At 44.6% G+C, this 22,878-nt stretch overlaps 2 protein-coding genes across 7 annotated transcripts in view; one reads left to right on the top strand and one right to left on the bottom strand.

Annotated features, from left to right (window-relative positions):
- Positions 1–22,878, bottom strand: part of DTYMK (deoxythymidylate kinase) — a 64,389-nt gene that overhangs the window by 6,575 nt on the left and 34,936 nt on the right. The window lies entirely within an intron of this gene.
- Positions 1–22,878, top strand: part of ATG4B (autophagy related 4B cysteine peptidase) — a 54,382-nt gene that overhangs the window by 15,070 nt on the left and 16,434 nt on the right. For 5 of the 6 annotated variants that reach the window (XR_007358371.2, XM_075132305.1, XM_048863566.2 and 2 more), the window contains 7 exons: positions 7,808–7,906; positions 9,049–9,150; positions 10,425–10,497; positions 11,328–11,407; positions 18,895–19,091; positions 20,417–20,495; positions 21,063–21,208. Coding sequence is in view for 5 of the 6 variants with exons in the window: in XM_075132305.1 (XP_074988406.1) it covers positions 7,808–7,906; positions 9,049–9,150; positions 10,425–10,497; positions 11,328–11,407; positions 18,895–19,091; positions 20,417–20,495; positions 21,063–21,208 (776 nt within the window). In the remaining variant the exon portion in view is untranslated. The remainder of the gene's footprint in view (positions 1–7,807; positions 7,907–9,048; positions 9,151–10,424; positions 10,498–11,327; positions 11,408–18,894; positions 19,092–20,416; positions 20,496–21,062; positions 21,209–22,878) is intronic. The other variant, XM_048863570.2, reaches the window with a different exon arrangement.

Raw genomic sequence — 22,878 nt, 5'->3', positions numbered from 1 at the left:
CTACCAATTTATTTGAGCATAAGCTTTCGTGAGCTACAGCTCACTTTATCGGTTGCATACTGTGGAAAGTGTAGAAGATCTTTTATACACACAAAGCATGAAAAAATACCTCCCCCACCCCACTCTCCTGCTGGTAATACTTATCTAAAGTGACCATTCTCCTTACAATGTGTATGATAATCAAGCCATTTCCAGCACAAATCCAGGGTTTAACAAGAACGTCTGGGGGGAGTAGGAAAAAACAAGGGGAAACAGGTTACCTTGCATAATGACTTAGCCACTCCCAGTCTCTATTCAAGCCTAAGTTAATTGTATCCAATTTGCAAATGAATTCCAATTTAGCAGTCTCTCGCTGGAGTCTGGATTTGAAGGTTTTTTTGTTGTAATATTGCAACTTTCATGTCTGTAATCGCGTGACCAGAGAGATTGAAGTGTTCTCCAACTGGTTTATGAACGTTATAATTCTTGACATCTGATTTGTGTCCATTTATTCTTTTACGTAGAGACTGTCCAGTTTGACCAATGCACATGGCAGAGGGGCATTGCTGGCACATGATGGCATATATCACATTGGTGGATGTGCAGGTGAACGAGCCTCTGATAGCGTGGCTGATGTTATTAAGCCCTGTGATGGTGTCCCCTGAATAGATGTGTGGGCACAGTTGGCAACGGGCTTTGTTGCAAGGATAGGTTCCTGGGTTAGTGGTTCTGTTGTGTGGTATGTGGTTGCTGGTGAGTATTTGCTTCAGGTTGGGGGGCTGTCTGTAGGCAAGGACCGGCCTGTCTCCCAAGATTTGTGAGAGTGTTGGGTCATCCTTCAGGATAGGCTGTAGATCCTTAATAATGCGTTGGAGGGGTTTTAGCTGGGGGCTGAAGGTGACGGCTAGTGGCGTTCTGTTATTTTCTTTGTTAGGCCTGTCCTGTAGTAGGTGACTTCTGGGAACTCTTCTGGCTCTATCAATCTGTTCCTTCACTTCCGCAGGTGGGTATTGTAGTTGTAAGAATGCTTGATAGAGATCTTGTAGGTCTTTGTCTCTGTCTGAGGGGTTGGAGCAAATGCGGCTGTATCGCAGAGCTTGGCTGTAGACAATGCATCGTGTGGTGTGGTCAGGGTGAAAGCTGGAGGCATGTATGTAGGAATAGCCGTCAGTAGGTTTCCGGTATAGGGTGGTGTTTGTGTGACCATCGTTTATTAGCACTGTAGTGTCCAGGAAATGGATCTCTTGTGTGGACTGGTCCAGGCTGAGGTTGATGGTGGGATGGAAATAGTTGAAATCATGGTGGAATTCCTCAAGGGCTTCTTTTCCATGGGTCCAGATGATGAAAATGTCATCAATATAGCGCAAGTAGAGTAGGGGCGTTAGGGGACGAGAGCTGAGGAAGCGTTGTTCTAAGTCAGCCATAAAAATGTTGGCATACTGAGGGGCCATGCGGGTACCCATAGCAGTGCCGCTGATCTGAAGGTATACATTGTCCCCAAATGTAAAATAGTTATGGGTAAGGACAAAGTCACAAAGTTCAGCCACCAGGTTAGCCGTGACATTATCGGGGATAGTGTTCTTGACGGCTTATAGTCCATCTTTGTGTGGAATGTTGGTGTAGAGGCTTCTACATCCATAGTGGCCAGGATGGTGTTATCAGGAAGATCACCGATGGATTGTAGTTCCCTCGGGAAGTCAGTGGTGTCTCAAAAGGTAGCTGGGAGTGCTGGTAGTGTAGGGCCTGAGGAGGGAGTCTACATAGCCAGACAATCCTGCTGTCAGGGTGCCAATGCCTGAGATGATGTGGCGCCCAGGATTTCCAGGTTTATGGATCTTGGGTAGTAGATAGAATATCCCAGGTCGGGGTTCCAGGGGTGTGTCTGTGCGGACTTGATCTTGTGCTTTTTCAGGAAGTTTCTTGAGCAAATGCTGTAGTTTCTTTTGGTAACTCTCAGTGGGATCAGAGGGTAATGGCTTGTAGAAAGTGGTGTTGGAGAGCTGCCGAGCAGCCTCTTGTTCATATTCCGACCTAGTCATGATGACAACAGCATCTCCTTTGTCAGCCTTTCTGATTATGATGTCAGAGTTGTTTCTGAGGCTGTGGATGGCATTGTGTTCCGCACGGCTGAGGTTATGGGGCAAGTGATGCTGGTTCTCCACAATTTCAGCCCGTGCATGTTGGCGGAAGCACTCTATGTAGAAGTCCAGTCTGCTGTCTCGACCTTCAGGAGGAGTCCACCTCGAATCCTTTTTTTAGTGTTGGTAGGGAGGTTTCTGTGGATTAGTATGTTGTTCAGAGGTATGTTGGAAATATTCCTTGAGTTGGAGACGTCGAAAATAGGATTCTAGGTCGCCACAGAACTGTATCATGTTCGTGGGGGTGGAGGGGCAGAAGGAGAGGCCCCAAGATAGGATAAGATCCATAAACCTGGAAATCCTGGGCGCCACATCATCTCAGGCATTGGCACCCTGACAGCAGGATTGTCTGGCTATGTAGACTCCCTCCTCAGGCCCTACACTACCAGCACTCCCAGCTACCTTTTGAGACACCACTGACTTCCCGAGGGAACTACAATCCATCGGTGATCTTCCTGATAACACCATCCTGGCCACTATGGATGTAGAAGCCTCTACACCAACATTCCACACAAAGATGGACTATAAGCCGTCAAGAACACTATCCCCGATAATGTCACGGCTAACCTGGTGGCTGAACTTTGTGACTTTGTCCTTACCCATAACTATTTTACATTTGGGGACAATGTATACCTTCAGATCAGCGGCACTGCTATGGGTACCCGCATGGCCCCTCAGTATGCCAACATTTTTATGGCTGACTTAGAACAACGCTTCCTCAGCTCTCGTCCCCTAACGCCCCTACTCTACTTGCGCTATATTGATGACATTTTCATCATCTGGACCCATGGAAAAGAAGCCCTTGAGGAATTCCACCATGATTTCAACTATTTCCATCCCACCATCAACCTCAGCCTGGACCAGTCCACACAAGAGATCCATTTCCTGGACACTACAGTGCTAATAAACGATGGTCACACAAACACCACCCTATACCGGAAACCTACTGACGGCTATTCCTACATACATGCCTCCAGCTTTCACCCTGACCACACCACACGATGCATTGTCTACAGCCAAGCTCTGCGATACAGCCGCATTTGCTCCAACCCCTCAGACAGAGACAAAGACCTACAAGATCTCTATCAAGCATTCTTACAACTACAATACCCACCTGCGGAAGTGAAGGAACAGATTGATAGAGCCAGAAGAGTTCCCAGAAGTCACCTACTACAGGACAGGCCTAACAAAGAAAATAACAGAACGCCACTAGCCGTCACCTTCAGCCCCCAGCTAAAACCCCTCCAACGCATTATTAAGGATCTACAGCCTATCCTGAAGGATGACCCAACACTCTCACAAATCTTGGGAGACAGGCCGGTCCTTGCCTACAGACAGCCCCCCAACCTGAAGCAAATACTCACCAGCAACCACATACCACACAACAGAACCACTAACCCAGGAACCTATCCTTGCAACAAAGCCCGTTGCCAACTGTGCCCACACATCTATTCAGGGGACACCATCACAGGGCTTAATAACATCAGCCACGCTATCAGAGGCTCGTTCACCTGCACATCCACCAATGTGATATATGCCATCATGTGCCAGCAATGCCCCTCTGCCATGTGCATTGGTCAAACTGGACAGTCTCTACGTAAAAGAATAAATGGACACAAATCAGATGTCAAGAATTATAACGTTCATAAACCAGTTGGAGAACACTTCAATCTCTCTGGTCACGCGATTACAGACATGAAAGTTGCAATATTACAACAAAAAAACCTTCAAATCCAGACTCCAGCGAGAGACTGCTAAATTGGAATTCATTTGCAAATTGGATACAATTAACTTAGGCTTGAATAGAGACTGGGAGTGGCTAAGTCATTATGCAAGGTAACCTGTTTCCCCTTGTTTTTTCCTACTCCCCCCAGACGTTCTTGTTAAACCCTGGATTTGTGCTGGAAATGGCTTGATTATCATACACATTGTAAGGAGAATGGTCACTTTAGATAAGTATTACCAGCAGGAGAGTGGGGTGGGGGAGGTATTTTTTCATGCTTTGTGTGTATAAAAGATCTTCTACACTTTCCACAGTATGCAACCGATAAAGTGAGCTGTAGCTCACGAAAGCTTATGCTCAAATAAATTGGTAGAATTTTAAGTTATCTGATATTCACGGGAACAGAGACACAAAGTGAGTGAGGTAATTTTTTTTTTTTTTTTTTAATTTGATCACCTTCTGTTGGGGAGAGACAACTTTTGAGCCACGCAGAACTCTTCTTCAGGTCCTCTTCTTCTACCGTCTCTGCCTCAAAGAATTCTTTCACAACAATGACACCACTCACAATGACCACATCCCCACCAACAATCATAAGAAAAAAAATGATCTGAGTGGGCACCACAGAGCGGATGAAACTGCACTCGTGATCATTACATTGATTGCAAAAATCCTTAACATCACATCCACCGTAATCTCTCCATTACTAAGAGGACACCCATAAAGTCCGTAAAATCTAACCACAAGATAGAGATCAAGCCAGCAGATGAAGGCGGTGCCATGGTAGTCCTCAACCATGAGGTCATTGATGAGGCCAACTGACAACTCTCCAGCACCACCTACTATAAAGAACTGAAAGACGACCCCACACCATGATTTACCCGGGAACTTAGGGATATCTTCAAATCCTTCCCCAAACAACTTCAAGAGAAACTCTACAACTTCATCCCCAGGAACTCACCCCAGGGAGCTTCTACATCCTTTCTAAGATACACAAACAAGGGAATCCAGACAGATCCATCATATCTGGTCACAACACTCTTACTGAAGGAATACTGGGACTCATAAACCATCCTCAAACCACTCCAACAAAAGACCAGCTTCCTCGACACACAGACTTACTCCACAACATTAACAACCGCCCTCAGAACACCATCCTCACCACCATGGATGTCATTTCCCTATGCAACATCCCTCACAATGACGGCATAGCTGCCTACCTCAAATATTTACAAGACAATGGACAACCCTTAGATATCCACCCCAAACACATCGCCAAACTCATTCATTCCATCCTCACCCATATCAATTTTACATTCAACAAACAAACACTTTCTCCAAACCATGGGAGCAGCCCTGGGTACTAGGATGGCTCCCCAATATGCCAACCCCTTCACGGGCTACCTTGAAGAAAAATGTCTTGACAAATGTACCACGAAACCGATGACATAAAAATTAAGGATCTTCTCATCTTCTGGACAGATGGCTTAAACTCCCTTATAGATTTCCCACCACGGCTTCAACCACCACCAAATGTCCATTAAACTCTTTCTGGAACACTCCCACATTAGTATCAACTTCCTAAATACCAACCAGCTTCAGCAAGGGAATCCTACAGACAACCACACAAGAAACCCACAGATCACCACACCTACCTTCATAGATCCAATGACCACCCTTAATACACCAAGAAATCCGTTATCTACAGCCAGACACTCAGATACCACAGAATATGCTTGGAGGAGAAAGTCCGGGATATACACCTTAACACACTTAAAACTGCCTTCACCAAACAAGGATTTTCCACCAGAGAAGTAGATTGCATCATGGAATGGGCCACCTAAATACCCAGGAGATAACCTGCTTCAATACAGAAATAAACCCCCTAGTATCGCCTACTACCCCATACTGGAACCCATATGGGGTATCCTACTACAACCCATACTCAGTGGGGATCCCATCCTGAAAGAAATCTCCTGAACCCCTATTCTGGCATTCAAACAACCCCCCAAACTCTCCAAGCTCATCAGAAGCAAGCTCCCCACAGACCACAACATACCAACTCAAAGCGGCACCATCCCCTGCCAGAACAGATGCAATATCTGCAGACATAGGTCCACAGCTAAAAAGATCAACACCCACCCCCCAACATTATCTTTCAAGACCCATGGATCCTACACACGCCTATCACAACATGTGGTATACCTCATCCAGTACACTAAATGCCCCAACCACCACCATGTGGGTGAAATCAATCCGTACACTCTCGAATGAACTCAGACAGGAAAATAAGACAAACACCCTATCACCTGTGGGTGAACACTTTTCACAATGTGATCAATCACTCTATATCTGACCTATCAAAGGAAACCTGCACAAACACTTGCAAAAGATGAGCCTGGGATCTTAAATTCATAACTCTGCTAGACACTAAAAATCATGGACTGAACAAACTGGATTTATGGCTTATTACAACAATCTGTTGTAATAAGCTCACGAAAGCTTATGCTCAAATAAATCGGTTAGTCTCTAAGGTGCCATAAGTACTCCTTTTCTTTTTGCGAACAGACTAACACGGCTGTGACTCTGAAACCTTAAAATTCTGCAGGCTTAATTTATGAACTTGACTAATGCTATCCCAGTTTACAGTAGAAAGTAGCAAGACCACAGATGCAAACTTTCTTCATTAGTGAAACAGCAGGGACCCCCAAAAAAGTACCTAGGGGAAGCACAAGATAAAGTGCCTGTGGCCCAACAAGCTTCCACAGCTCTTTAAATGTCTGCTTCTACAGCTCTTTCGCTCTTTTCCATTCCCATCTCTGTGCTGCTTCCATGCAAGCAGTGACTTTCCAAGAAAGCCCCAAGATGTGCCCGTGCTGTAATCGAGTAACCATTTGATCTTATTACTGCTGTAAACCTTGTCCTCACCCCTTCTCCCCGCTACCCCATCCATTGTTGGCTGCTCCCATCCATTCTGACATCTAAAATTTTGATTTCAAACTTTTGAGGACCAGGGCAATGCATTTGTTCTGTACAGCACCTAGCATGTTTTTGGGTCCTCTGTAAGTGACAGATCACCAGCCTGGTTAAAGGAGAGCTGACCAAATAGGAGAAATTGATCTAACACACTGGCATGAGTCTGGGTGGTGACCTGGAGGATCTCCTCTTTGGCTCTTTTACTTTCTATTTCCGTACACCCTGGATATAAAGTGACCAGAGAGAAGAGAAAATAGTTGCAAAAAATTTTGTGCTACCAGTGTATTAAGGAGCAGCTGAGTCTGTAAAACCAGCCCACTAGTTCTGGTCACTCTGTGTTCTAAACTTTATCTTAACAGCTGTCTGTGAAATGGCCTAGCCTGGAAGGGGAAGTGGCGGCTTTCTTTGAAGTTCTGCCATAGGATGTGCTTTTAAAGCCTTTTGGCTTTTAGCCTCTGAATAGCGATAACACGAACCAACAGTCTAATTACCCTCTGTCTTTTTGGCTTATTTCTGTATTGTTCACTTGGGAACCTTGTCTAGCCATCAGCAGCTGTGGAGAGTCCTCACCTTGTTTTCATGGCAAGGTGCCTTAGTAGGTGTAGGATTTGGGTGAGGATTATGGGGAAAATAAAACACCTTTATCTGAAATATATAAATAGATTTCTGGTAGCTTGGGCTGGAGACCTAAGGGCTGGTGTGATCCCATGTCTCATTCCCCAGTCTGAATTGGATATTTACTTGAAACTCACCCCTGTCTTCCGTAAGTGCCTGGCTTTATTTTTCTTAAAGGTCAGGTGGTAGGGTTTGCCTCTTAAATCTGTATTTATTCCTCAGCATCATTGTCTGGCAGATGAGTTTCTTGTCATAACGCCCACCTTGCATACCTAGAGCGCTCCAAGTTCTCCCTCTCTCCCCTCCCATTGTATTGCACTGTGACTAGACAGCCGGTCTAACCCTTACATTCTGTTCTGATTGTTTTGCTTGGCTACAGGAGGAACAGGTCCCACATCTGATACCGGCTGGGGCTGCATGTTGAGGTGCGGTCAGATGATCTTCGCACAGGCATTGGTCTGCCGGCACTTAGGCAGAGGTAAATCAATGCTTCTTTAAGGGAGGTGTCCAGAGCCAGTCCAAATGATGGTGAACTTGTTAGGGCAACAAAGAGACGGCACAACTTGATAGTGTTGTGGGCTCCATGTAAAGTTTCCCTAGCTCTTCTCACCTGAAGAGCTAGATGATGAAGCAGCCCCAATGGAAACATCCTAGTGAGTTGCACTAGCATCTCTTCCTTCCAAATCAACATCAATAAATCTGTATGGACAATTGGCCAGGGCTGTGCTAGCCAGTAAAAAGTGTTCTTGTAAATTCCTCTGCACCAGTGGAGCAGCTTGCTTTCCCCTTGTACCAGTGGGTGTTTAGAGACAAGATCATGTCATTCTGTGGGGGGGGGAACACCCCTAGCATTTGGATTTATTGCTATGGCAGCCTGCAGATATTCTGTTGACTGTTAGACTGTGGTTTTGTTTGCGGAGCTTTTTTAAATTACTGCAAAACCTCTTCCCCATCCCCCAAGATGAGCGGAATGCCATTTCATGTTTGAGACCCCTGAAAGTGCTAGCCAAGAGAGCCCCAAACTTCCCAGATGTGTATGCCTGAAACTTTGATGCTGGTTAAACTTGTTATACAGTAGGCAACTGTAACTTTTATTTTTAACCTTCTGCTGAGATGCCTTGCAGCCTCTCCCTGAATCCCACCTTTCTAGAAGTGACACCCGTAGCCAGCTGATGCTTTGTGATACATGGTCTCTTCTGTGGCTGCTGCTGCTAAAGTTCTGTGGATTGGCAGGAGACACCTTTTGGCACTGGCATCCTGTCCTTCCCAAACCAACTGCCCCACTTCTGCAAATGCCACTTCTGGGCACTAGAAATTCCAATGTTCTTTCATGCTTGCGGGATTTTTGGGGTGCGTGATATTCCCTCTCCTTGGGAGCCAATGCATCCTTACAGAGAAGGGTCAATGCATGTCCTGGAATTGATTTTTACCATGTCTTCAATTCCCACCTCTGAAAAGACCCTTTTACTTGTGTTTAAATGTGGTCCTTTTTTGGGATCTCCACAGGTCCCTAGTAATAAGACTTCTGACTCATAGCCTGAAGGAAGTCCTACTAAGCAGTGACATGCGGAGAAGTATACTAGTAAGTAACCTATTTTTTTTCCCCCCTGCATCTCTTAGATTGGAGGTGGGTGAAAGGGAAGAGGCAGACGGATAATTACTTCAACATACTTAATGCCTTCATTGACAAAAAAGACAGCTACTACTCCGTCCACCAGATAGGTAAGAGGCAGTTGTAGATAGGAGTGTCCTGCCCTGGGCTTCCCTGAATGTTACAGAACAGCAACAGATTCTTCAGGTTTATTTTAGTAGCACAGCAACTTCAGAAGTAATTTACTTGTGAGAGATTGATGTAATAAAAATTTGCTAAGGACTGTGGTAAAGTGTGTCCAGATCAGCTTCTATGTTTTTGTGTTGCTGTGTATGAATGAAAAATATACAGCACTGCTTCCTATGTGGTGTTGCCTAAAACTAAGGCTATTGATTTAAGGGTTGAAGGATTTGTGACATGAAAACCCTTTCAGCCTAATGCCAGTATCCTTATCTCCCTTGTACTTGCCGTCTTGAGACAGGGGAGAATATGACTGTCATGCCCACAGCAGCTACATAGGAATCTTGCAAGCAAAAAGATTGCATCAGGTGGGGGAATGAGTAGGAGGCGCTCATGAACTCCACAAGGATCCTGTCTGAGTGCAAGTGTTCTAAGGATGAAGGAAAAGCAAAGCAAAAATGGCAATGGGCCTGTTTTTGGGAGGAGCGAAGTACCTGCACTCTCGTTAGACAGTGGGAATGGTGGGTGCTCAGCACCTCTGAAAAATCAGGCATTGTTGTTTTAAATAGAATTGCTCCTAAATAGCATTTCCTCTGAGGCATCTGCAGTTCTTAGCCTTTTTAAGAATTCCCTTTGTCTTGTTCCTGAGTCCTGAACCCATCTTGCTTCCAGCAGAGTATGACTGAGACTCCTTTTTGAAGCCTATTAACATGGCTTCTTAATTAACTGGGAGGACCATTGTTATAGTCACATGAAGTGCTATGATCTCTTCACACCTCTGGCAAGATGGCATGATCTGACTCCAAAGCATGTCTAAGGGCTTGTCTACACTTGCAATGCTGCAGTGGTAGTACTGCAGTGTAGACGCTACCTATGCTGACAGGAGGGGTTCTCCTGTCAGTGTATCGTAATCCACTTCCCCGAGAGGCAGGAGCTAGGTTGATGGAAGAATTCTTCTGTTGACGTAGTGCTGTCTACGCTGGGATTAGGTCAGTTTAACTACATCGCTTAGGGGTGTGGATTTTTCACACCCCTGATAGACATGGCTGGGCTTCACCTAACCTTTTAGTGTAGCCCAGACTCAAGCTGTAGCTCTTCCCATAAAATCCTTTTTTGTAACCGATCATGACTAACAACATCAAACTCCAGCAGTAGGACACTAGGGGCTGTGAGAAGGAGCAAGGGGTGGAGGCTGCTGACTAATTTGGTTGTCTACTTGGTGCAGCCCAGATGGGAGTTGGAGAGGGCAAATCGATAGGCCAGTGGTACGGACCAAACACAGTTGCACAAGTGCTCAAGTAAGTGCTGGGCTTTACCTTTTGTTCCTTCTGTGCAATGCAATGGGGTAGTTTTTTACTTTTTGGTGTGCAGTATAAAAGCAATTGTGCTGAATAGTGTGGTGTCCCAACCAAATCAATCCCAGTGGGGCAAAAACTTGAGAGAGGAGATGGAGTTTACCCCTTGCTCCCAGGCTTGGTGGACCAGAAAGACAAGTCAACTCCAATGGAGGACAGTCCTCTAAGAATCTGTCTCTAGGCCTGGCAAGGTATTGGGCTTGCTGCTGGAATCTCTGCTTGTATTGTACAGGACTAGGTGATAAGTTCTCTTCTGGCTTTAATATCTCTGAATCTGTGTTCACATCTGAGGACTGCCTTTGCAGATCTTGACGGCAGTGGCATTCCTTAAGAGTCAAGGACAGAGGCAGTCTCACCATTTGAGTGACTAATGCAGTGGCAGAATAAAGCGTAAACCTTTATTATTTATTTATTTTTCCCACTGTGGTGGTGAGCCCAGGGAGAGAGCTGTGTAGGAGTACCCTGTTACCTTCAGGAATTAGACATAATACTGCACTGTTGTTCAATCACCAGTGTAGGTTAGAGGCATTTTCTCTCCCTACAGCATTTTCCTCACTGCTTTGATTGGATAAGCTGTGAATTCTTGCAGTGAGTTCTACTGAGAGGAGATAGGACTGGCACAAACTGTGAAAGCCAGTCCTATCTTCTCTAATTCAGTATCTCGTTTAATGAAAATTATAGGGGAAATAGTGAAAGTTCTTCTCCGCTAGAACCCTGAGTTTGCTTAGTGCCTTGTAGTTAGTCCTCTATTTACCTCTCTCTCTTTCCTGTAGAAAACTTGCCACTTTTGATACATGGAGCTCATTGGCAGTGCACATAGCCATGGACAACACTGTAGTGATGGAAGAGATCAGTAAGTATAACAGATGCAGTCAAAGTTGTGTGCCTTGGCTGCAGGATGTATGGAAGGAACCAGGAGAGCAATTGCATTATAACACAACTAAACTTATAGTAAAGGCCCTTTCCAAAACCTCAGCCAGGTGGGTTAGAAACAAAGGGTATGCCTACGCAGCGCAAAAAACCCCACAGCTAGCCTGTACCAGGTGTGCAGGTCTTGGGCTGCTGTACTGATTCATTGCTGTGTAGACTTCTGGGCTTGGACTGGAGCCCAGGCTCTAGGATGCTGCAGAGTGGGAGGGTCCCGAGCTCAGGCCAAGCCTGGAAGTCTACACAGCAATGAGACAGCTCCACAGTTCAAGCCCTGCAAGACCAGGCCAGCTGTGGGTTTTTTTTGCTTTGAAGGTATACCCAAAATGGGAACTACTGCTTTTAGAAGCAAAAAGCAAAGCCTTAGAAGCAATGCTATTGCTCTTATGGTAAAGCCTGGATTGATCTGGCATGTGAATTCTGGCTCTGGAGAGAAAAATAGCTAGCCCCGAGACAATGTTTAGGAGCTACTTGAAGGTTGGTGTTGGCAAATACGTTTGGTGACCACCAGGGCTGGCCTTACCATGAGACGAACTGAGGCGGCCGCCTCAGGTGCCAAACTGTGGGGTGCCACTAGGACCCTGAGTGTAGAAAATTGTATCTGCTGCTGGTGCATATGTATTATCTCTGCTCTAGATGCACAGAGATGGTGAAGTGCTGTGCTGGAGGAAGGAGGGCACAAGACACACAACAGGCAGGAGAAAAGATGAGGGAATAACAGAAAGCAGCAGGAGCTGCAGGGAGAGAAAGGAGGAGGAGCCTCTTATGTACCTCTCTAGCACCCCTAGGAGCCTAGACTGATTAACACCAGCTTCTCAGGGAGCTTCCTGTTTCCTGCTGCTTCCCTGAACCCACTTGAGGAGAACAGGCAGTCAACTGAAATAGTAGGAGCCAGTTTGGCCTTTAAGACGCTGATATCTTCCCTCACTCAGGCCCTACTACCAGCCTGCTTATTTGTCCCCTTCAATTGAGTGTTCAGAGCCACTATAGCTGGCACAGAACAGCAGACATGAGTGAAAGAAGAAAACCCCTCTCTGGGGCAGCATTCAGAAAAAGAAAGAAAGCAAAGGAAGTTTTCCTATCTAAGCAGGAAGGAGCTCTCCTAAGACACATAGACACAAATGTTCACGGTGAGCGTTCCGGCCCCAGTGAGAATGTGAGCGGTGAGGAGATGCCTGATCTTCCAGTTAGTCAGAGTGCAGGTGACCTGGCAGCTTCTGCAGCATCCCTATCTCCATCTCAAATGGATGTAACCATGCACATTCCTGAAGAAAAGTGTAGATCAGAGAAGAGTGTGGTGGAGGCGCAAGAAACAGCTGCTGTTGAGTTTAGTTCCTTAAGTCCTAGATGATGCAGGACTGTGGACCCACTTGAGCAGTAGCCTGAGGGACTTCCTTGTACTGCCTGGGCCACAGCAAGTGAAAAACTTCATGTTCCCCAAAGACAATGAAAATAGAAGTTTCCATCCAACACATTACTGGTGTGAAATCCCCAATGGTGACAAAGTGGAGAGGCCATGGCTTATGTACTCAAAAACCCAGAATGCTGCATACTGTGTTTGTTGCAAATTCTTCCAGTCTAATGTTCCAGCCCCATTGGGTTCTATAGGAACAAAGGACTGGAAAAATCTGGCTAGAAATTTGGCATGCCATGAGAAGGCAGCAAATCACCAGAGAGCATTCCATAGGTGAAAAGAGCTTGAGATGAGACTAAGGTTAAAGGCCACCATAGATTGCATCAGTCTCTCTTTACTGGCAAAATGTTCTGAAAAGGCACATTGCCATTGTGAGAGTGCTTGCTACCCAAAATATAGCACTGTGTGGCACTTTCATCAGCTGTATGTGCCAAACAATGGAAACTTCCTTAACATTGTGGAGCTGATGGCTGAGTTTGATGCTGTACTCCAGGAGCATCTAAGACGAGTCACCACCCAAGAAACGTACACACACCACTACCTTGGAAAAACAATTCAAAATGAGATCATACAGTTACTGCAACAAAAGTCAAACAGAAGACTGTGGTAGATCTGAAGTCATCAAGATATTACTCTGTTGTTCTGAACTGCATACCTGACATCAGCCATACAGAACAAATGAATGGTGTGTTTTGTAACAACAACAACAACTTAGTGAAAATGTTCCTGCAATGGTGATGGTCAGAGCATTTTCTAGAATTTATTGACATTGATACTATAGGAGCTGGTATGGCAAATTGCTTCTTAAAAAGCTGGAAGATACGGGAATTGCGATAGCTGACATGAGAGGTCAGGGTTAGGATAATGGTGCCAACGTGAGAGGAAAGAACAGAGGAGTGCAGACACAGATCCGAGAGTTAAACCCTGAAGCTTTTTTGGTCCCATGCAGTTCTCATTCATTGAACTTGGTGGTCAGCTTCTAGTGAGGCTGCTGAATTTTTTTAATGTAATTCAAAACATCTATGTATTTTTCTCTGCATCAACTCATCGATGACAAATTTTGAAGCAACATCTGGGAACATCCTCTCTGACACTGAAACCACTGAGTGCCACACGATGGGAAAGTCAAGTGGAGGCAATAAAGCCTATCAAACACCAAATTGGGAAGATAGATGATGCCATAGTTGCCATTATGGAGGATAATGCTATGACAGGAACTGTTTGTGGGAGAACAGTGGCAGAGGGAAATGGAATCACCAGAAACATACATAATTTCAAATTTCGGTGTGGCTTAGTGTTGTGGCATGACATACTGTTTGAAATAAATGATGTAAGCAAGAGACTCCAAGGTGTTGACCTTGCTATATCTGGAGCAATGGAACAACTGGACAAAGCAAAGTCATACCTACAGTCTTACCGGTCAGATGAGGGATTTCAAAACGTTCTGAAGAGTGCACAGAACTTGGCAGAGGAACTTCACACTGAAGATATTTTCCCACCCATTCAAGAATACAAGAGTCACTGAAGAAGACATTTTGATTATGATGCATGGGATAATCCCATAAGAGACCCCAAACGACAATTCAAAGCTGAATTCTTTAACCAGGTGCTAGATTGTGCAATACAGTCAGTTTTAAGAATGTTTTGTGTGTGTATATATCTATCTATTTATATAAATATAAAATATGTATAATTTGTATATTTGGGATGTTGTATGATATTCCAAAACTCCTCACTATACCTGAAGACCTACACCCACAATGCAGCGCAATAGAGACAGTGTTGACACATGAAGACATGTGCGATATTGATGCGAGTGATTTAGGTGATGAACTGAAAGCCCTTTCAAGATACATTTCAGCAGGATCAACTCCAAAGGCTGTTCTGGAATATATGTGCACAAATAAGATGACCACCTTCTTTCCAAATGCTTTTGCTGCTCTGCACATACTTCTAACACTTCTTGTAACAGTTGCCAGTGGAGAACGCAGCTTCTCCAAGCTGAAGTTAATAACACATCTACGCTCCACAATGACACAGGAGAGGCTGGTTGGCCTTACAACCATCTCAGTGAGCTAGCCCAGACTGTGGACCTTCAGCAGGAAGCAGTTCAAATCTTTGCAGCAAAGAAGGCATGGAAAGCACCACTTTGATTATTCAAACAGATGAAAAATGCCAGTGTTTACTATGCAGACAAGAAAAGTTACATTTGCTGTTCAAGCGTTCGAAAGTTGTGTTACTTAAATTTTTTGAACAAGGCATTTTAAGTTGTTAGTGCTCCTTTATTGGGGTAGGTAGCAGAGCAGTACCATGAGAGGAGTAGAACAGGAAAAAGGCAAAACTGAGACCTTCCAAAGTTTTGGCCCAAGCGAGGGGGAATGGGGGCGTCATTTCAATGCCCCACCTCAAGTGCCAAAACGTTGTGGGCCGGCCCTGGTGACCATGTTGTTTGTAAATGGTTGTCTGTCTGTTTCTCTTGGAATTGAGAGCTGCAGTGTCTCTACCAAACAGGAAGAAAACAAGAACAAATTTGTTGAGGGGGAGGAAAAAATAAGCAAAATTGCATTGAAAATCCCTTGCCAGGGAGGGAGCAAGGAAAGAGTGAAGGAAATACTGGCTAATAGAGATCTTTTAGAGAGAAATGATTAGCTGTTCCTTTCTGGGATGGCAGAAAGAACTGGATGGCTCAACACTGGTAATCAGCAGTGTTTAATTTGATAGTTCATAGTCCCGGCACCTTTGGGCTTGCTGCATCAGTTATAAATGTAAAAAAAATTGCTTGAGTCCTGGCACCTCTTTCATTACAAATTAAGCACTGGTAATCAGCCTTGGAAACTTTCACCTGTAGATCACTGGTTCAGACCAGCTGTAGGTCAGTAGTGGCTAAAATTGATCAGCCTGTCAGGGCATTGTGGCCCTAGAGTGCAAGTGTTTATATTACAAAAAACCTCTGTCCTTCAACAGTCTCTGCAGAAACGCCAAGGATTTGAGGCCCTGACTCAGCAAAGTATTGAAGCACCTGCTTAACTTTAAGCATGTGAGTAGCCACATGGAAGTTATGTGCCTTAAGTGGCTTGCTATGCCAGGGCCTGAATGGGCATAGAGTCTGAACTAACCTTTCCTCTCTAGAGGTAATGTGTTCAGGCTAGGATTGAGGGACATTGTTAAGAAGGTATGGGGAAGCTGTAACTGTTGCTGCCTGTTGTTTGGGCTTCATTCTGCAGGGCTGTCGGGCTGATGCTTTATAGAAGCAATATATTCCCTAATTTGTAAAACGCTTTTGAAATGCTAATGATTAAATGCTATTCCCAGTCACTTCAATCTGAAGACAGTTAAATAAATCTGTTGATCTGCATTTATTCATATGATTATTATATAACAAACACCTAAAAGATATGCAGACAGTGACACAATTCAGAAGTTAATGGTGTTTTCCACAAATGTAGAAATTAGCAGTTAACATTTGTACTGTACAGCTATTCTTTCCAAAGTGAATAGAAAATGTCTTTTGTTAGAATGGTGAAAAGCATTCATCTATTTTCCTTTCTGAATTAGTCCATTGTATCAAAAAGACCAGGGTGGTGGTGTGCTGTAAAGAGACATTAAGAAACCAGGAGAGTGAAACTAGTGAGAGAGAATTGGCAGATGTCATGGCAGCAAAATCATATTGTCAAATTACTGGAACATGCTCTGAGTAAATCACTTAAACCTAAATCACTGTTAGGAAGTTTCAGTTTAAAGGAGGCTGGGACATAAGGAGCACATGAGATCAAAGATAAAGAATTTCAGATCTATAAATGGGATGAAAGCACAGAATGGTTGGAAATAACTACATCTAGGTAGTGATTTGTAATGCAACAGAGCAAATAGCTGCAATAAGAGTGACATGGTTTTCAGACTGCTGGCAGGAAATTCTTGGAAGGAAAACCAAATAATGCTTCTGAGGATATGGAATAAATCCAAAAAGTTTTACAGGATGGTCAGATCAGTCCACTAACCCAGCGATGGCAAGTGAAAAAATAAATGGACTCAGATAGGAGAAGTACCTTAGAGAAGGGTCTGCAAATAGCCCAAACAAAAAGGTGTACTGCCCAGTCATTCATATCCCTAGTATGACGCAAACAAGTGTCTCCAAATGCTTCCATTCCATCTAGTGCATTTATGCATTGTGAATGCCGTGTCCTTATAGTACCTTCTCTTGGTCCAGTTGGGGTATAGGGTCTGGCAAACAAGTGTCCTGCTTGAACTGAAGATGCCTGGAAGTACTTACACACTGCTGTGCCATACATGGCTGTAGCTTCTTGTTTGGGCCACCTTTTCTGTTTGTTTTGCATTTGTTAATCTGCATCACTTTACCATAAAAAAAAACAAACAAAAACACAGTTTTCTATGGCGCGGTAGTCTTGGCAAGTGAGGCGGTAAGGCCTAGAGAGGTGTAAGTGGGGGTAGGGGTCAGAAACTCCCAGGTAATGGGAAAATCTGTTTGTCACTGAGTTGCTGGGTGGCCTTCAGCAACCTGGTTAAACTTTCTGCCTCAGTTTCCCCATCTGTAAAATGGGGGTACTCAGTGCTCACTTCACAGGTGTGCTGTGAGTATCAGCATTTGTACAGTACTCTAAATGGACAGCTGTTTGTGCTAAGTGTCACTGTTAAAACATGAAGTCACCTTGACATGTGCCTCCCAATTATAATAATGTTTTCCCTCCTCCACTCCCCTTAGGGCTCTTAAAGTAGCTTCTGAATGATCCCTGACTTCACAGCATGCATTGTGTTTTTAGTATCCCTCACATTACCCTCCTAGGCAGACTCCACTTGTCAATATCCTCACTGGTATGGTGCAAGCTGGGAGGTCTCATGGAGTGGAAAATTTGGGATTGCTTGGAAGCTATTTTGTGGAACCAGACAACCCAAAAAAGGTATTAGAACTGAAAGCTTTCTTGAAATACCCCTTATCGTAAACAACTCTGCTGCTTGTAAAGACACTGTCATGGTTTATTATAGCTGATGCAGGTGTTTTGTTTTAAGGGACCTTAGTTAACTGAGGTTCCAGAATTTTTGAACACTCCCAACACTTTTGGATACCCTTGGAATTGCCTCTTGGACTCCTTTCACCTGACTTGCCTGAGCTTGGCAAGAATACTTGCCAGAAATCCTGTGTTCTTTGTCTTTGAAGACTAAGTACCGCAATGGATCCTGTAAGACTTAGTGTGACTATTTAGTGCTCCGTTTGTATCTTATTACAGATAAAGACCTCCTGTGTTCAGCCCCAGTGTCCTGACCAAATTACAACTCAAGCACTTACATTCTTTCTACCTAAATTCTCCCTGTGATTTGAATTGCATAGTTCTGCCTCTCCTCACAAGTGTACTGTTTAATGTTGCTGGCACAGGGCAGTTGCTGGTTCCTGCATTGCTACCCTAAAGATGGCTGCTTTTTAATGGTGCCCCAAGTGATCCCTGTGGGTATGTCTACACAGCAATAAAACACCCATGGCTGGCCTGTGTCAGCTGACTTGGGCTCAGACTGTGGGACTCTAAAATTGCAATGTAGATGTTGGGGCTCTGGAACCCTCCCTGCTCGTGGGGTCCCGGAGTCCTGGCTCCAGCCTGGATATCTGCACTACAATTGTATAGCCCTGCACCCCAAGCCCAAGTCAGCTAACACAAGCCAGCCATGGGTGTTTTATTGATGTGTAGACATACCATGAGTGTTCTAAGTGCTTTGATGTAAAAGGCTTGATGTACGGTATTTCTAAAATAAGTTTTTACCAGAGGGTTCTGGAGTGAATATATAATTCAAGCAAAGCGCTTGCTCTTTAAACCAGCTGCTTATTTAAGTGTCATGTAGCTCTGAGAAATTAGATGGCAGTTTCTGTTGAGCACTGAGGCGGTGGGAGCGGGGGAATTAGGGAGGGGAAGTACTCATCAAGGACTAGAAGCTGTTTGATGCTTTTCCTGAAACCATTTCTGCTTGTGTGTGTGTGTGCTCCCTTTCTGTAGGAAGGTTATGCAAGTCCAATTTCTTGTGTGCTGGTGCTGCAGCATTCCCCGCTGCAGAGTCAGACCTGTTCTATAATGGGTACCCGGATGGAGCAGAGGTTACAGATAGGTTGTCGCTATGGAAACCATTGGTGCTGCTGATACCTCTTCGCCTTGGGCTCACGGATATCAATGAAGCTTATATTGAAACACTAAAGGTAGGGGAATTAGTGCTGTTCGGTATGGCCATGGATGAGCAGACTTCCTGGTGTTTTACTGCTGAGCACCAAGGAATAAGTCTTGATTAGGTCAGGTGTAAAACTGGTTCTGGGGCAAAATGTTCGCAGGTGCCCAAGTTCCAGTTGCAAGAGAGACATTCGCAAAAAGAAAAGGAGTACTTGTGGCACCTTAGAGACTAACCAATTTATTTGAGCATGAGCTTTCGCTGTAGCTCACGAAAGCTTATGCTCAAATAAATTGGTTAGTCTCTAAGGTGCCACAAGTACTCCTTTTCTTTTTGCGAATACAGACTAACACGGCTGTTACTCTGAAAAGAGAGACATTGGTGTTTATGTGCCTAAGTCTCCTTGACAATCAATGTGACTTAAGAGCCAAAGTGGTTGTCACTCTTAAAGAGATTTAGGTGCTTCTGAGAATTTTACCCAGGGTCTAATCTCAGTCCCTACCTGTGTCTGTACCCAACCCAAGCCACTAGAGCATTCAGCATGACTGCCAGTCTCTGCTTGGCAGCAGCCTGAGCTTTAAGTGCTATGTGCTGCAAGTCCACATTTGGCAAGTCAGAGCTGTGTGTGCTGCAAATCAAATTTAGGTGAGCAGAATTCTGGGATTCCAGACCAGCCTTTGGAGCAGCCGAGGCTGGCAGAGATCAGATTCTGAGGGGCACACGTTGACTTTGTGAAGAAGGTTGCACAGTATCTTGCTCTAACAATGGTGTCAGTCCCTCAGCTGTATGAGTATGGGCACTCTGAATTTAGGGTGGATACATGGTCTGAATTGTGCTTGGATTCAGCAACATGGATGCTAAATTCTCTCATCCATTTCCCAAGAACATTCAGAACAATGTAATTCCCTTGGGAGTGCTATTGCAGATCCATTGACAAATGATTTAGGGTAAAATCCTGACCCTATTGAAGTCAATGGGAGTTCTGTCATTGACTTCGTGGAGTGAGGGTTTTGCTCAGTTGCTTGTGGAATTTGTGACTATAGTGCAGATTGCACCATGCAATGTCCGGAGTTTCATCTCTTCTCCTTCCTCCTCCTGCCCCTTTTTCTTGGTCTACTTCTCCCCCAGGGCTCTAAGGCTTCTCTGAGCCTCTTTCCCTTGAAGTTTACATGTTGCAGCATCCTTCCCTCTTGGCAGAGACCTTCTACCATAAACCGTTGCTTCTGCTGCTGGACTTGCTCACGGTTCAGAAGCCCAGCATGTGCCAGTATCACAGTGATTGCCTTTGAGTTTGATTTCTGATCACTTGCTCTAGTTGCTGCTGCCTGCCAGCTGCTCATGTTCAGTCTTGCTTTCCAGCACTGTTTCATGATGCCTCAGTCCCTGGGAGTGATTGGAGGGAAACCCAACAGTGCTCATTACTTCATTGGCTATGTAGGTGAGTGACTAACCAGCCTAGCTTTGTGCCATGTTAGGGAGGTGTCCAATCTGTCTTGATGTCTGCCCACAGATAGGGGAATGACTGCAGAGCAATGCAGCCCTCCCAAACTTGCCCTCACCTTCCCCAGAGTGGTGTTCCCCCTTTACTTTAGAACAGCTTGAGGGTGCTGTGAGATAAGCCTCCTTGTGAGCGAGGATCTAGGGGTGACTGCAGCCATGGGTATAAGCTCTCTTCCACAAGGAATAGCACTTTAGGGTTTGTGTAACATTCCTTACGTAGAATTAAATTGTAGCAGATGGGTCGCTCTGTCTGACCTTGTCCTAGATCCAGAGCTGACTTCCCTTCATGGGTTTTGTGTAACATGTTTACCCTCTCCTCCCCCTTTTCGTTTGTGAGCACCTGTCTGTTTTCCTCTTCCTTCTGTTCTCCAAATCATGAGCCGATTATGAAAGGACAAAGGCTGTGTTAGTGGCATGCATGCATGCACACACGCACTCACTCACTCATGCACAAGGTGCTCATCTGGTGTGACATACCCTGTTAATTTCTCCTCTATTTGTCCAGGTGAGGAGCTAATTTACTTGGACCCCCACACTACACAGCCTGCAGTGGAACCCAGTGATAACAGCTGTATCCCTGATGAGAGCTTCCACTGCCAGCACCCGCCCTGCCGAATGAGCATTGCTGAACTCGACCCATCCATCGCAGTGGTGTGTACCTGTGACTTATTTCTGTCCCAGCTGTTGAGAGCTTGACCCTGTCTTTGCAGTTGTGCCACTGTTAGCAGCTGGAACAGTCTTTTTCAGCCTTCCCTTCTTTTCTGGCTGTTTCCTCTCCCTACAAGTCTGCAGATGCTATTTACTTGCCAGTCCTATTGGCAAACGCTTTGATACCCTGCCTTAAGTTATAACTTTGGTCAAAAACAACTCTCCTGCATGAAACAATTCAGTAGTGGGGAAAACTCCCTTACACTGCTACATCTACACAGTGACTAATTGCTAAGGGTCTGTCATGCAGTGTGGCAAGTGCTACAGGCAACTCTGAAATAAAGTGAATGCATTGATAAGGCCATTGTGGAGAAACTAAATGAATTCTTTGCATCGGTCTTCACTGTTGAGGATGTGAGGGAGATTCCCAAACCTGAGCCATTCTTTTTGGGTGACAGATCTGAGGCACTGTCCCAGACTGAGGTATCATTAGAGGAGGTTTTGGAACAAATTGATAAACTAAACAGTAATAAATCTCCAGGACCGGATGGTATCCACCCAAGAGTTCTGAAGGAATTCCAATGTGAAATTGCAGGACTACTAACTGTCATCTGTAACCTATCATTTAAATCCACTTCTGTACCAGATAACTGGAGGATAGCTAATGTGACTCCAATTTTTAAAAAGGGCTCCAGGGGTGACCCCAGCAACTACTGGGGAATAGTCAACATGGTTTTTGTAAAGGGAAATCGTGCCTCATCAATCTACTAGAATTCTTTGAGGGGGTCAATAAGCATGCAGACAAAGGAGATCCAGTGGATATAGTGTATTTAGATTTTCAGCAAGCCTTAGACAAGGTCCCTTACCAAAGGCTATTAAGCAAAATAAGCAGTCATGGGATAAAGAGGGAAGGTTCTCTCATGGATTGGTAACTGGTTGAAAGATAGGAAACAAAGGGTAGGAATAAATGGTCAGTTTTCAGAATGGAGAGGGGTAAATAGTGGTGCCCCCCAGGGATCTGTACTGGGTCCAGTCCTATTTAACATATTCATAAACAATCTGGAAAAAGGGGTAAACAGTGAGGTGGCAAAATTTGCAGATGATCCAACACTACTCAAGACAGTTAAGTCCCAGGCAGACAGCGAAGAGCTACAAAAGGATCTTGCAAAATTGGGTGACTGGGCAACAAAATGGCAGATGAAATTTAATGTTGATAAATGCGAAGTAATGCACATTGGAAAACATAATCCTAACTATACATATACAATGATGGGGTCTAAATTAGCTGTTACCACTCAAGAAAGAGATCTTGGAGTCATTGTGGATAGTTCTCTGAAATCATCCACTCAATGTGCAGCGGTAGTCAAAAAAGCAAACAATATTGGGAATAGTCGAGAAAGGGATAGATAAGAGAGAAAATATATTGCCTCTATATAAATCCATGGTACGCCCACACCTTGAATACTGTGTGCAGATGTGGTCGCCCCAGCTCAAAAAAGATATAATTGGGATTGGAAAAGATTCAGAAAAGGGCAACAAAAATCATTAGGGGTATAGAACGGTTTCCGTATGAGGAGAGATTGATAAGACTGGGACTTTTCAGCTTGGAAAAGAGGCAACTAAGGCAGGATATGATAGAGGTTATAAAATCATAAATGGTATAGAGAAAGTAA

The sequence above is a fragment of the Caretta caretta genome, chromosome 9 (genome assembly GCF_965140235.1).
Source record: "Caretta caretta isolate rCarCar2 chromosome 9, rCarCar1.hap1, whole genome shotgun sequence".
Lineage (NCBI taxonomy): Eukaryota > Metazoa > Chordata > Testudines > Cheloniidae > Caretta > Caretta caretta.
Note: the sequence above shows the minus strand (reverse complement) of the source record. Positions and strands in the feature narration are given on the sequence as shown.